General features: G+C 31.8%; 1 protein-coding gene across 1 annotated transcript in view; it reads left to right on the forward strand.

The window, feature by feature from the left end:
* Nucleotides 1–16342, forward strand: part of LOC145304015 (uncharacterized) — a 60159-nt gene that overhangs the window by 28774 nt on the left and 15043 nt on the right. The window contains exons 2-3 of the mRNA XM_080145768.1: nucleotides 3231–3297; nucleotides 7471–7562. Coding sequence (XP_080001894.1) covers nucleotides 3231–3297; nucleotides 7471–7562 — 159 coding nt within the window. The remainder of the gene's footprint in view (nucleotides 1–3230; nucleotides 3298–7470; nucleotides 7563–16342) is intronic.

Below are 16342 nucleotides of genomic sequence, written 5' to 3' on the forward strand. Positions count from 1 at the left end.
AACAAACTAATAAATGAGTTCCATTTTAGAAACCTAAATTGATTTTAAATTTTCCCCTGTCAATATATCCACGAATACTATATCCATTTCTATCATATTCAAACAATCAAGTAAACTCAACTTGTCGCACAAACTGCGTCAAACTAAAGACAATATAAATTGTTCCTACTGCTACTTTACCAGGTAAATGACATTGGTAAGATGCGAATAGGTGATGCATCTAATTAATACCATACAACACTTGTGACTTACAGACAAAGGTTGTTCAATAAAAGGGTTGGTTGTCTATGGTAGTATCAGCTAGTTTAACATAATTTATTTATCTTAATACAAAAGATGTGTGCTTGTATGTTCCTAATAATCTCGTAATTGGCTGGAATTTTTGTCAAACCTTGGAATGGGGAAATATAAAATCATCTTTTATGTATGTTCCCTGTAATTGTTAGCTCTTACCAAGATCTTAAGCTTCAGCAGACAGAAGACAGACAGACATTTTACTACTATAATAACAGTGTAAGGAGTAGCTTATTTGAATTGAGTCTTGAAAACTTAAATCTAATATTTACGTTAAAATTTGAAATATTTTTAGTCTTTTAAAAACATAACATATAATTATTTGGATAAAGCCTAAAATACGAACAAATGCATTTGTTTATTTTTTCATCAATTTTATAGGCTATGGCCAAAAGGTTGGACGTACATATAGAATACGTTTATATTGATTTATAGGGGAAAAATTGTTTTGAATTTTGGTTGCTAATATGGACTTCTTTATTGGTCAATTCGTTTATCTATCAGGGTTAAAATTTTTTTTTTTTAAATTAAGTGCTTAGTAAATAAATGCGCGAAAAAGACAGATATTAGGCGCGCTCTCTGTGCATTTGGGGGGTTGGATTTTAACGGAGATAATTTTTATTTGTAGCCGTTTGGCCGTTCCTTTATATTCTTGATCCATATAAATGTTTTTACTCAACTCATAATTGTATACATGGTTTTTAAAATTAACGTGTAAGGTTTTCTTTCATTAATGTCAATTTTAGGTATATAGGAAGCTTTTTAAAAAAACCTTATTGGTTTAGCTGTTATCGAGATCTTAAGCTACAGACACCTACACAGACATCTTGTTACTCTTATGAGAGGATTGAAGGTTAAAACTACGAAAATAAAACACAAAAGCCAAGTTAGATATAAGTTAATATTTTATTAAGCTGTGAAGTGTCAAATTATGAAAAAGAACTTAATTTTCTAAACAAAAATCAACGAAAAGGGATACAGTTTCTAAAAACAACTTATTACTGAACAGAAAAGATCTTAAACATATTTTTTATTAATATAAAGATAATTTTTAATAAAATTCTTCGACTTTATCGACATTGAGTTACTACTTGTTTATATTTTTTTTGTGGATAGTAATTACAGCATGCTTTATGGTATGAATTAAATACTAACAAAAACGAGTTTAAATCCCCTCCCCCTATTATTAAAATAAATTGAAATAAGGGGGGAGTTATCCGCTTTCTAACCACTGTGGTGTCTAAATCTGTGGGGTCACCAAATGCCTGATATAACCTAACCTAACTTGTTATAAAGTACCCCCCCCCCCTTTACTTTGAATTTTTTATGTAAGGGATTCACTGCTTAACCGGCAATTTGAGGAAATACGCTTTAAACTTCATAGCAAGGTGGTCGTTTTTCCCTCGTAAAAATGTTCTCCATAAACCATTAACCCCAGCGTTGGCATCTTCAAGTTTTCCAAGAATATAGGGAAACAATGTTTATAAAAACAAGGATGGCAACATCCATAAAAGCGAAGTTCTGAAACAGTAGGACAAACGAACATTAACATTTTTAGAGTATCAAAATGTTTAAAAGTGGACGTACGGACATTCTGATAACGATTATAGAGTTGATACGCTTTTTAAATCGTACCTAACTATTCACAGAAATCAAAGTGCAAAAATTTGAAATCGATAGAACAATTCTAACATGCCTAAACTAACGAAAAAAAGCTATCCCATTCAGACGTACAGACGGACCGACCCTAATTACAGAAAGGCTTCGCTTAAAAAAAATATTTCATCATTTTATTAGCATCTAAGAAATCTGTATTTGAAAGGGTAGGGAATGACAGAAAAATAACCTTAAACCATCCAAAGACAAAAATTGAATAGCATAAAACCATACCGGGACCAATGCAAGAACAATTTCTGAATTTATCCCTTTTATTCTTGTATCTATCTATAAAATCGTGTATTTTCAATATATAAAGTTTGTCTTTAAAAGGAAATATGTTTTTATCTTTTTTATGTTGCTCTCTCTCTCTCTCTCTCTCTCTCTCTCTCTCTCTCTCTCTCTCTCTCTCTCTCTCTCTCTCTCTCTCTCTCTCTCTCTCTCTCTCTCTCTCTCTCTCTCTCTCTCTCTCTCTCTCTCTCTCTCTCTCTCTCTCTCTCTCTCTCTCTCTCTCTCTCTCTCTCTCTCTCTCTCTCTCCCTCTCACTCTCTCTCTCTTTCTCTCTCTCCCTCTCACTCTCTCTCTCACACACACACACACACCCTCACTCTCTATCATGTGGAAAATTGAAATTTTACATTTTGATTCTTTTGGGTTTTCAAGGGTAATGTTTTTATGACAGTTTACAACAGGGATCTAAAAGGATAAGACAACGGCCAATATGTACATTTCCATTGACGATAAACAAAATTACTCCGTCTTTAAGTTACAATAACTTTTAGAAACATTAGACACTTAACGTAATGAACTAAGACATCAAAATTCAATAAAAGTCTCCAAAGTCTTCAATGAATAAGAAAACGTTATTTTAAAACTTTGTGGACTAATGTAATAAACAGACCAACGGCCCCTCCCTACCTGGTTTGAAGGCTTTTCTATAATCCATTATTGGCTGTCCATGTCAGTGTCACTATGGTTTTATAAACTTCAAAATAAAAATATAAATCTTCCTTAGCTATCATTGATTTTATTGCAATTAAAGAAATATAAAAGAAAATAGTTTTACAAACTAAAACCTATGGGGCTCCCTTGTACCAAATATACCATAACCTAGCCTGACCAAAAGTAAAATACAAACATATGAAACCATTCTCCCTTCCATACTTTTATTTATATTTAATTCAAAATAAGAAGGGGGAGGGGGGGTTCTTTGCTCGTGTAAGCACTGTGGGCGAAACCGCCCATGAGTAATAAGTATAAGGCCTCCTTTTTAATTCCAGGTATTACCAGAATATCCGGTGATGACGGCACAGGACATGAAAGCGGGGATCCTCTGGACTGGCTCAGGTATATACAGTATACACATAGATAGATAGAAAAATTATGCAGTGGCGTGCAGAGGGTGTAATTTAAGTGTCAGAGAGATGTATCTCTCTATATACACAACATTCTCAAGAGCTAAAAACACGTCCTTTAACTGGTATCTTGGACAAAGACCAAATTGACTGAAAAATCAGGCATGTGACGTCATAAAAATGAGGGATTATACATTTCGTTTTTAAGGGTTTTCTAACTCACTTCTCCTCTCATCTCCCTCATTTTTATGACGTCACATGCCTGATTTTTCAGTCACTTAGGTCTTTGTCGTATCTCGTAGCGCGATGCACGCAAATTTGTTCACATCCTCCTTAAATTAAAAGGGGTGTGATTTTGAACTTTTGAAAGCCTTGGTTTAATGATATAGATAGATAAAAATTGACATATTTAAACAACCAAGATGATATTCTGGTTCCATAGTATATTTTCTACTAAAAATAACAATTTATGATATAATGATGATTTTTAAACAAAAAAATAAATATTTCCATTTTCAATATTCGTTGCTAAAAACCATAAACTTCGCAACTTATGATTGTATAATGTTTTTTTTCAAACGAACTAGAAATTACTTGAATATATAGATTTTAATGTATTTTCAATGGTTAATTAGTAAATATATAAAGAGAGAGACAATTTTATCATGGAAAAATGTTGCTCAAAAATATATAGGATCTGTAATTATTTTTATAAAGAGGAGTTAGGAGGCAGAAAAATAATTAAGCCTAAAATCTATTCAGTTTTTATATGAATCTTATCTTAAATGAATAACTCATTGAGATCTTACCAAAAATTACTACTTAACCTAATAGGGTACTCGTTATTATGATTTACCTTTTAATTAATAGAAAGTTTAAGTCACTTTTTTAATCTTTTTTTGTAAAAACATTTCCCCCTGCCTGAGTAAAATGCATAAGTTTTAATGATTTACTTGATTTTACAAAAAAAAATATCAATTATTACATCAGGCTTTATCTAGATTTTTTTTAGAAATAAAAAAAATTATTAGCACATCTGGTTAGTACGATATTTCTGTTCGTCTGTCTGGAGAAAAATTATATCGGTAACCGCTGAACCGATGGGACACTGCTTTTTACTAATGGTCATATGTATAAGATATTTCACTTGGGATAAGACACATTCCCCCTTACAATGAAGCACCTCTAAATTAAAAAAAAAAGATAAATGTGCGAAGACCCTCCTTCTCTCCCCAAAAAACTACAATTTAGTGAAGCCCCTAGATACTAGGGGAATAGCCACTCTAGTTGTAATAACTCTGTATTAATGCATATTTATAATAATTAGTCCACGATTTCGTTATTTGTGTAATTAACATATCGTAAATGGTCTATATAAAATAAACATGATTATTTTTTTTATTGCAAGATCTTAATCTTTGGTATGATAAGAGAAGAACTAAAATAAAAATTAATAATCTTTTTTTTAAATGCATCATTTAAACCCAGCATGGTTTATCATTTTAAAAACTATTTTGTATGACTTTATAGTATACTAGCGGATCTGCCCCTAACTTCTAGGGTCTCTATAGTCGAAAGGATGTGGAAGGGCAGAAAAATAGCCTAAAACCATACCCAGAATTATTTATAAAAATAAAATAGCCTAAAATCATCTTATGGCCTAAGCGAAGCTTCAAACTGAAAGAACCATATCGGCTCAGTGGTTCGCGAGATTCTTCGCTACAAATAAAAAAGCTTAGTACTTTAGATTATAGGACTAGCGGCTGCGCCCCTAGCATCTATGGGCTCTATATTCGAAAACAAATGGAAGGGCAGATACATAGCATAAAACCATATCCAAAGTCTTATTTATAAAAGCAAAATAGCTTAAAACCATCTTAGATCCTTCGCTACAGACAAAAAGCTTTACTACTTTATATAATAGGACTAGCGGCTACGCCCCCTAGAAGCCTCTAGGGGCACTGCACTGGTAGGAGAAGGAAAAGTCGACCTCATTCTATTTTAAATTTGAGTTTTAAAAGAGTTAAAAAAAATTTGTGGGAGAGGGGGGTAAAGACACCCTCTCGAAAAATAGTTTAAAACCTTCCCAGGACTTATAAGAAGCTTCACTGTAAAGGAGAACAATATCGGTTCAGTGGTTAGCGAGATCCTTCGGGACAGACAAAAAACGCTTACTACTTTATATAATAGGATATACTAGCAGCATGAGGTGGCGGGAAAGGGAAGGGGTGTGTAAATTGATCCCCAACATTTTTAATTTACGTTATAAAATAGAAAAAAATGAAGGGGGCATTTTTTAGTGGAGATTTATCTTGTAAGGGTCCAAAATAGTTATAAATTTATAATGGTATATTTTAGAAGTTTTACTGTGACGGAGAACCATATAAGCAAGATTCTTCGGTAAACACAGACAGACATACACACAAAGACAGACAGACATCCTGTTACTTTATTATAAGATAGGACACTGTTCATCGAAAAGATGAACTTAATTCATTTATTAGTTGTGAACTTTTTAAGATTTCAACTTACAAAAGACATAAATTCTTTATATAAAGTATTTTTTTATGTGGTCATCATCTAAACCAATTAAGAATTTTTATCTGAACATTTTACAATGTGAGAAAATTTATTAGAATTGCATAAAGAGAAAAATCTTATTCAAATGGATATATGATATATGAATATATTGACAGGGGAAATATTGTCTTTAATTTAGGTTGCTCATATGGAGATCATTTATTGGTCATTTAGTTCATCCAGTAGGAAGGGAAGGGATGGGGTAAGGAGGGAATATGGGGATTTCGTTATATTAGCCAGCTGCGAATATCATTTTATTCGAGTATATGAAAAATCTGGTGCAACATCCGAGTAAATATAAATCGATTATTCTCCTTTCATTGTCTAAATAGTTTTTGCCAACTTTTTATTAGCCTACGGTGCTACTCTACAACTCTTTATGTCGGCTTGTTTGTATGTTATATACCATCATGGTGCTTTCCCTCAAAGCGACTTTAAAACAACCCCCAAATTTAATTTTTTGAAGAAAAAAAATAATAAGGGAAGGCTGTTTTTTTTTATGTCTCTAGGCATTTTGGTGTATTTTATTTTATTTTTACTATTCGTAAAAAATTGTCTTTAATACAGATATATGATTTTTAAGTGTGGATGAGAAATCAAGCGGATTCAATCGGTTTTGAAAGCCACACTGTTATAGTTTTTCTCGTATTCATTCGATCCGTTGGATAGGAACCGGTTCTCATCCATACGAAAAAACTATGTCTAGCATCGAATTATATCCAGCTTTCTACGAATATAAAAATGTACAATCATAAGATTAAAACCAGTTTTTTTTTAGCCGGTGCCTTCGGCACCTTGGGGCTAAAAAAACTAGTTTTAATCTTATAATTGTACATTCTATATCCGCGGAAAGCCGTTTATAATACGATGCGAGAAATAACTATTACAAGTTTGTTTTTTTATGCTTCGCTGCGAACAGACAAAATCACCCTTGTTTTATGATTAAAATTTCAACAAATTATTTAATTGAATTGAAAAATACAATAATACTTTACAAAAAAAGTTGTAATTATTCCACATTTTATGCATTTAATTTCTGGTAACTAATTTATTTAGTAAATAATATAAAGAAGAATAAGGACAATAACGTCCAAAGTAAGGAAGCATGATTATATAATTTATCTCTCCTTTAGCAAAATGGTCGGACAGACGGACAAGTGAGTTATTAAGTAGATTCACAGCGGTCAAAGAAATCATCAAAAAAATACTTTTTATTGTACTATAGGGCAGTTAACTTTTAGTTTTAAAAAGCAAATTTAAAAAATATATTTGAGGGTTTTTACTCAAGGCGATTTAATGAACGGTAGAGGGAACCTCCCATAAAATAGTTATAAACCTTCCCAGGATCTATGAGAAGCTACATTGTAAATGAGAGCTATATCTGGTTAGCCATCCTTCGGTAATTCCATAAAGCTTTTTAAAGTGTCTTTAAAAAATGACGTTATACTGGCCTACCATTGGTCAATTAAAATGTATACTGGCCTTTCATTAGTAATTTAGTCTATGTATTGACCTATCATTGGTCATTTGTATTGTATGACGTCATAACCTGTTACTTTTATATAATTATATTATTTTTGTTTAGAAATGCTATACCCGGCGAACCAGGCACAGACTATCCAATTTTTTCTCAAGTTGAGGATACTTCTTTTACATGTGATGGTCTCATTTTTGGAGGTAAGATAGATAGATAGACAATTAGAAGAATAGATAGATAGATAATTAGAAGATTAGATAGATATATAATAAGATAGACTGTCTAATTCATTCTCAATTTGAGGATACTTGTTTTTCATGTGATATGATAGTTATCGATAGACTCTAGATTATTAGAGAAAAAATCTATTACTTTTTAATTGCTAGCCCTACGCCCCTCCAGAGGCACTTAAAATGTTCTCTTTTAAAATATTTAAGTTGAAAAATAATGTGTCTGTGTTAAATGAGCTGTTTTTATTCATGTTTCTACTCTGGCGCCGCTTTGAGGCCATTTATATTAATTTTAATTATCCTAGGAGGGTGGTGGTACCCTCCTCGAAATAGTTATAAACCTTCACAGGACCTATGAGAAGATACATTGTAAAGGAAAAACATATTGGTTGCTAAGTAAGCAAGATCCTTGGGTATCAGACAAAGATCCTGTTGCTTTTATATAAGGATTGTTCTAGCATGTTTGTAAGAATCGTACTATAGACTTTGCATGATAATTGAGGATTCCTCTATTTTTGAGGTACAATTTTGTAAACAAGACAACCATAATTTAAACATGCTTCTTTTTAGGTATTTTTTACACATACATCAATCTAAATTTAGATTCCTACGACAACTTTGCACTTTGCTTTTGGTGAATTCTATGTAAACAAAATGCAGATATAAATATTTTCTTGGAAACATTCAAAAACAAAACACCTTCGGTTGCAAAACAAATTACATTAACAAGGACAATTATACCAATTTCTTCATAAGAAGCGAAGCTATAACTAATAATAAGTGAATAAAAAAGAAAGAAAACTGTACAGTAATAACATGATTTAAAAGATAAGACAATGAACGATATGTTTATGTACGTCCCGAATGACCCATGCTACAGATAAAATTAGTGGTTGAAAAAATTAGATTCTGCAATATAGATTGAACAAATTTGATAAAAGACATCTAGATTTTTTAATAATAAATGTACCAGAACAAATTAAAACCCAATGTCTCCTCCCTGCAACATACAAACGGACAAGTTCTAGTTGTAGAGTTGCTTTACTGCAAAAATTTGAAACAAAAACTTTTTGAAAAAGCGAGAAAATTATCCTTCTGACTTTGACTTTAATTTTGCGAGATCTTTTAACACTAATTAGCAAAGCATTTCCTGGACTTTATAGAGGTAGAGAGAGAGAGAGACAGAGACAGAGAGAGACAGAGACAGAGAGAGACAGAGACAGACAGAGACAGAGAGAGACATAGACAGAGAGAGACAGACAGACAGACAGACAGAGAGACAGAGACAGAGACAGAGACAGACAGACATAGAGAGAAAATGATGATGAAAGAAAAGAGAGTAAAAAGATAAAGATACAAATAGAAAGACAAACAATACTAGAAACTTATGGAAAAAGATAAAGTGACTTTAACGCGCGAGAAAAGATAGCGAAGTAGTAAGATAAATATTTGTGATCAAACCTAAACAGAATAGCAAATAAAACCATAGTAATGAGAAGTATCATATGCTGTATTTATACTATAACATTAAGTAGTATGCTTTTTTGTCTCATATAATTGCTTTTTTTTACATAACTGACCCCCCCCCCCCCTTATATCACCGCAAGGGGCGAATCAACTGGTAAGAAATATTACAATGGACTGATTAAGATTGTATTGTATTTAAATCTTATAACTAGGATGACAACTTCCATTAAAGCCAAAGTATATCATTGTACATGTTTGGTTTTACTTATAGATACTTATAGAGATGTTACGCTTTCTGAATTATACCTCACAATAAACTTATAAACCCCTAGGCAAAGTTTGAAATAAATGGTGCAATTCCATCATGGTTAAATGTAAATTAAAGCGTTCAGACAGATGGACGGACGTCTTTAAATTTCAGAATAGCTTCGCTTCAATAATCCATATATGTATATGTACAATACTTATATGTGCCTCCAAATTATAATCCGCAATTCTGAAAAGCCTATTTATCAGTGCGTTTTCAGTGTTACCAAAAAAAGTTGAAAAACCTTTTAAAATCTTTTCCTATCTACTGATTATTTTACATCAAAAGTAAGAGTAATGGAAAAGTCTTGGCTAATAAACAGGCGAAACTCATAAACAACTTTTCATTAAAGGGTTGTTAAATCAATGGTTTCTTTGTTCAATAGTTGGCCTTTTTTTTTTGGGGGGGGGGGGGAGTTGGGGCTTCTGATTTGCTTTCTCGGCATACATATATCTTTAGATGGTACCCTCTTTCTACACCCTCCCCTCAAAAACTAAAAGAAACTGTCTCAAACCTAACAATGACCATACTAAGCAACATTGAAAGCTGTTGAGATATCGATTCAGCCATTTAGGAGATTACGTTGTACATCTCATATAAATTTGCTATATTGTCCAATTATAGTAATTTGTAACACCACAAAAACGTAAATACTTTCTCTGTGCAATGGTTAAATGTTAAATGGTTTGCAGCCTATTATCTCGGAAGCAAAAACTCAGTGAATGCCAAAAATTTTTTTTTTATTCTGGTAAATCTCAAATTTTGCGCTACTTGCAATAGGCGTGCAAAAAAATGCAAAGAATCTTTTGTATACTAATTATTTGGTTTGATTGTAATTCTTCATAATACGTTGTATGTTTGTGTAATGAAAATATAGCAATTGATATAGAATATGTGGACTTTGTGAAAGGTGAATTTTGTCATCAATTGCTAATATAGTCCTTAATTATTGATTATATGGAAAGGAAGAGCCCCATACACACCCACCAACCACTTTTCCCCCCTAGGGAAAATAACCCCCCCCCCTGATTAATTTTTAAAAACAAAATCTAAATAATTACAGAAATAGAGATATACCTCAATGTTTCCCCATAGTTTTAGCAATTGATCTAGTTGCAAACTTTGAGATTTCCACGTTTTTCTCGCCCTAATGTGTCTAAACCATCATTTTTGACATTTTGATCTGTTTGGGGCAAAAAATGTGCATTGCAAACAATTGTAACAAGTGCAAAAAAATGAAAATACAACACAAGGATGCCAAAACTTTATAGCAAAAATTTCTTTACAAGCTTACTTCTGGTCGAAAATTGGAATACAACAAATAAAAAGAACATTAATTAGCTCTAAGCTACATATTTTGTATAAATAAGTTGCAACCCGAAAGTTTTTCTGACGTTTTTCCTTTAAAAGTCAATGTGCCTTCTTCAACACAAATGGTCCTCCCCTCCCCCCTTTTTATTAAAGAAACAAGTTGGGACATATTTCGTTTTTTTTTGTTTACTACTTTGGGTCAAGTTAGGTTAGGTTATATTGAGTTCTTGGTAGCCCCGCAGAGTTAAGGCACAGCAGGGCAGGGCGACTCGCAAGGTTTAGTTGTAGGAATAAAAAAATTCTTAAAATTAGGTGTTTAATTTCTCAACAGTCTTTTTGTAATAAAGAAACGATCTGAATGTAGACAAATAACGACATCCAACTGCTCTTAAACCATTAGATATACATATAAAAAAATGTGTAAAAAAATGGCTGAAATATGCAAACATGCATAACAAGCATTTCACGATGGAATGCATACGCGGCATTATTCAAGTTCGCGCCATATTCTAGAGACAGGGATGCTTCATTGCAAATCAAGATTTTCCCCTGTAAAAATTAATTTGTAACTTTAAAGTTATTTTGAAAGTTGTAATATTTTTTTGTTATCATAATCATTTACTCCACACAGATACATCAATCCATATCTTTTATGTTCTTAACTTATTGTTATGCCCCTAGAGGCCTTTAAGGACACTTGAGATGGTGTTGAGGTAATGTCGATCCTCAATCCCCTATCCAACTTTCAGTTTTAGTTTTAAAAAGAAAAAGTAAAAAAAAAATTAATTGGAAAGCAATTTCTAACTGGGGAGTGTAAAAAAGAACCATATCGGTTCAGCGATTAGTGATATCCGTGTGTACGGACATACACAGATCCTGTTATTTATATGAGAATTATGCAAGATGTCACTTTAAAAGTATTTAAAATGGCAAGCACTTTTCTATCTGGCACTACATGAATGGTAATTTTCATCTTACTGACAACAGCCCATAAACAAAGGGTTTTTTTAAAATTAGGACTTTTTATTTGGAACTACAAAGTATTTCATTTGTAATATATTTGTACATAAATAAAATAATGTTTTCTTGAACATTACAAGGAGCCGTAATATCTTTACCAACTTAATCTAACCTAACTTTGAAAACATTTACTTTATTTGCATTACCTAATAATTCTCTTCAATTTCGCTAAAAATAAAAGATATTTTCACATTTTACCATCTTTAATTTGTAAAATTAGCTGCTATGCCTCTATACATATTGCCAAAATCGATAAATTATTACTAGGATGTTGCACCAGATTTTCATGTACTCGCAGCTGGTCAAGTTAACCCCAACCACCTCATCCCTTCCCTTCTACTGACTGAACAAACTGAACAATAAAAAAGGTCCTTGTTGGCAAGCTAAATTGACAATAAATTTTCCCATGTAAATATATCCACACATATCCTACATCCAATGTTGCAAGAATATTTAAAGTATTTGCACTGTATCTTCATATGGCATTCCAATCACTTTTTTTATTGCCATAGTTAAAAATATAATTGAACTTCTGACAGATTTCTCTTTAAAAAATGCATCCTAGTGGGTGTAAACTCTTGTGGTTGGAAATTATCTTAGGATATAGGAATAGGAGAATTGATATAAAATTCATTGTTTGTCTTTGACTTTGGGTACTTGAACTAGTGCAACTTAGCTTACTTTGGCTAAGTTTTAATTCTTTGAGGAATAGCGCAGAATGCCGCTGAATTCATTATGCTCAAAACAGACCAAACTCGATGAAAATAATCAGCATGATTAATATTATAAGCAGACAATTTACTTTTAAAAACCTAATTAATAAAAACTTTACTGTGATTTTTGTAATAGACTATCAAATATGATTATCAAATTTGGTTTTCACGAACTCTTAGCTAGAGCTCTAAATTGAAATAATTGTCTTATTCTTATATTCCTGAAATTATCTCATTAGCATGGTGTGCAGTGTCTAAACATGGGGCACCACCCAAACCCATATTGCCACCTGACAAAATGAAAAAATATATAATTTACTAAGATTTTAAAATATCTAAAATTTAATTCAATCATTCTGATATTTCCCCAAGTTTTAAGTGATTTGAATAGTAGTTATACTAGGTCTTATTTTGGTGTATATTTGAAGTAAATCTTTCTTAGAAGTGCATTAGTACTCGGCTTAATATATTACAGACAACCAACTCTCATATTGCATGACCTTATGAATTATTATTGTAGTAGAACGGGCTTTTTACATAAAATAGCTTACAACCATCTTAAAACTTTATTTAAAAGTAAGTAGGTCAAACCATTCTTGGACCCATAAGAAGCTTTCATAAAATGAAAAACTCAATCTGTTTTGAAAATAGTAAGATTTTTTAAAAATACCTGTCAACTTTAAATAATTTAAAGATTTCAAATACAAAATGTACAAATCAGTAAAGTTTATGTGCAAGAACATTTGTTTGACACCTCTTATGTTTACTAAAATGCAAATGTATTTATCTCATTTTTTGTCAAATACTGTTTTTCAGTATGTCATCAAAACCGATCAATAGCTGGTGGATTAGAACCGTTTTTCAGCTATATTGAAAAATCATGTATAGAATTGTATTACAGACAGTTTTCCATAAATATCAAAATAAAAATATTAAGTTTAGATTTTTTAGCCCAGACCTCAAGCCCCTCAGGGCTAACAGAACTGGTTTTACTCGTAAACTAATTAATTTTTAAATCCGCAGAAAGCTGTCTATAATACGATGAGGTAAATAACTATTAAAAATGTAAAGCAAATACTCCATGTTTCATGCCTATCTGCTAAATTAGAAAAATGGCCTAAAACCATCAAAACACCAGCATTTATCTAGTCTAGTCTTTCAGAGATAATAGCATACATTTAACCAAGGATCTAAAGGGATAAGACAATGGTTGATAAGTTGATGTACATCCTCAATGATGAAACACAAAATTACCCCTTCTGTACCAAACTTAGTGGTTGAAACGCTTGAACACTAAACTAAATGAACCAACAAATCAAAATTCAAAAAAGTCCCCAAAGTTGCGAGCCAATGAATAAGAACACTTTAATATAGAACTTTGGGGACTAGTGTAATTAACAGCCCAGTGTCCCCTACCTCCCTACTTGTAACTTCTATCCTTTAATACTTAAAACCCACTTTTCTGAAAACAATATAACATTATCTCTTACTGTAAATATGCTTAAATTATCAATTAAATCTACTAAAACATTTGTAAACAAAGTCTGCAAAATATAATTGTCTATGTAAAAAATCTTTTTACACAAAAAAAGTAAATTCTTTTGTACATTTATGTTAATAGAATCCTTTATAAAACTATTAATTCACCTTTCCCCCCCCCCCTCATATTTAAAACAATGATGACAACATCCATGAGTAGCGAAAAGCAAAAAACCATGGATAGATATACGAACAAAGTGGTCGAAAATGGGTAATAAGTTGTAGGAAAAAAATCACAAAATCTCTGTTTTAATAATTTTGTATGATGACTGATTGACCGACCAAGTCATTTATATTTGAAAAATAATTGAGCCTTGTTTATATTGGGAATATTAACAAAATCTTACATGTAATATTCATCCACAATGATGATAAACATGATTACCCCTTGTGTAAATTGAAATGAAATCAAAATTCAATAGAAATACCCCCCAAAAAAGCTAACAAATAAGATAATGTGGTTTTAAAACTTTGGGTACCAATATAATTTAGAATTCAATGTCTTCTCCTTCCCTAAATATTGTAGCCTTTTAAATGAACAATGATTCATATTTACCCAACCTAACAAGAAAGTGTATTTCTATGGAGTTGGGATGTCCATGGAGGAGGGGGGGTATGTAATCCAAAAGAAAAAAAGGATACTGCCCTGATGTCCATTAAGTTGTGTTTCAAACAACTTTAATTTTTTTGTTTATTTACCATAAAATTTAGGCACAACTCAAAATAGGTTGTTCTTACATTTACGCTCAAAAATATTATTTCTCCTAAAAAGGTTAGAGCCTAGAGGTGCAATTTTTTTTTCTTTTCTCCTTTGGTCTTGGGGTGAGTGTGGCAGTCTTGTGTTGAAAGGCTCCCGGTTCAATTCCACCAAGAATTGCTTGTAATTTTTTCTGTATGGCTTCGTACCAGACTGATTAGAACTGGTTCTCATCAATGCTGAAATATCATGTATTGCATTTTATTCCAAACAATCTTTTATCTTCTATAATACAAAGTAGCTTGATGTCTGTCCGTCCATCTGTCTGTCTGTCTGTCCGTCTGTCCCTTAAGATCTCGATAACCACTGAACCGATCGGATTCTACTCTTTAGGGTATATACCTATTGGTCCTGTGGTGGTTTTAAGCTATTTTCTTGGGGGATGGGACACCCCCAACCTCCCAAAAAACAAAAATACCCCCCCAATTTTTTTTTAAAAAGAATATTTTATAAATTTTTACAAATTTTTCAATTTTTTTTACAAATTTTTACAATTATTTTTACAAATTTTTACAATTTTTTACAAAGATGCTTTTTTAATGAAGACTTTGCTATCCAACATATTTACTTTTTTATATTAACACCAATAATTTTCAATTTTCATAAAGGCTAAAGTTATTTTTTTTAGTTGCAAAGCTTCTCTGTGTCTCACTTAATCTGTCAAACCGCTAGAATATCATATATTTTGCTAATCAATCTATAGCTTTACATTGCAGGAGTAAGGTTTACAAATTTCTTGTGAACATTCTCCAGGCCAAGAAGCAGCAGATGTTCATACTGTACATTGGACTGTTTACTACACTAGTCCTTAAAGTTTTATAATAACATTTTCTGATTCGTTGGCTTAACAACTTTGGGGACTTTCAATAAATTTTGATGGTCGGTTCGCTAAGTTGAGTGTCCGAACGTTTCAACCACTAATTAAACTCCACAAAAGCGTTAATTTTAAGTACCATCATTGGAGATGTACATTAATTTATATTTTTTCAAAATAGTATTACTTCAAATTGGTTCTTTAACTGCTAATATATAGATGTTGTTATCCTTGTTATTTTCTAAATGTGAAATTACATGCAAATATATACACAAAGGTTTCACAAGTTTTTAAAAATAAACAATGATGACAACATCCATACAAATAAAGCTCTAAAATTAGAAGGAAGGACAGGTGAAACAATAGCTTTTTTAGTGTTAGAACTAAATAAACAGAACATTAATTTGTGAGTGAAATAAATAATTATACATAAATTTCTTGCAAAATAAAAATAGCTATGGACGGACGGACGTACGAACTAGTTGCTTCGACCATAGACTCTAGGGGAGGGCGGTGGAGGTCAGGAAATAGCCTAAAACCACACTATTTCATTAACAAATTTTCCTTAAAAATTAAAATGAACCAGTTATTTGCGAGATCTTAAGCTGCAGACATCAATTAACCTTACTGCTTTATTAAAGGGTAACTTTATACTGTGTAACCTCCAAGAAAAAGTCAAAAAATTTCCAAGGACCTATATAAAGTATCACTCTCATATCGGTTCAGCGGTTAACGAGATCCTTCGCAACACACAGACAAACAAATGTTAGGATTTCCTTTTTATTAAATGAAAACAACATTCTGTTAATTCTAAAAGCAGCT

This window comes from Acartia tonsa, chromosome 13, assembly GCF_053477335.1.
Source record: "Acartia tonsa isolate MP-2025a chromosome 13, ASM5347733v1, whole genome shotgun sequence".
Lineage (NCBI taxonomy): Eukaryota > Metazoa > Arthropoda > Copepoda > Calanoida > Acartiidae > Acartia > Acartia tonsa.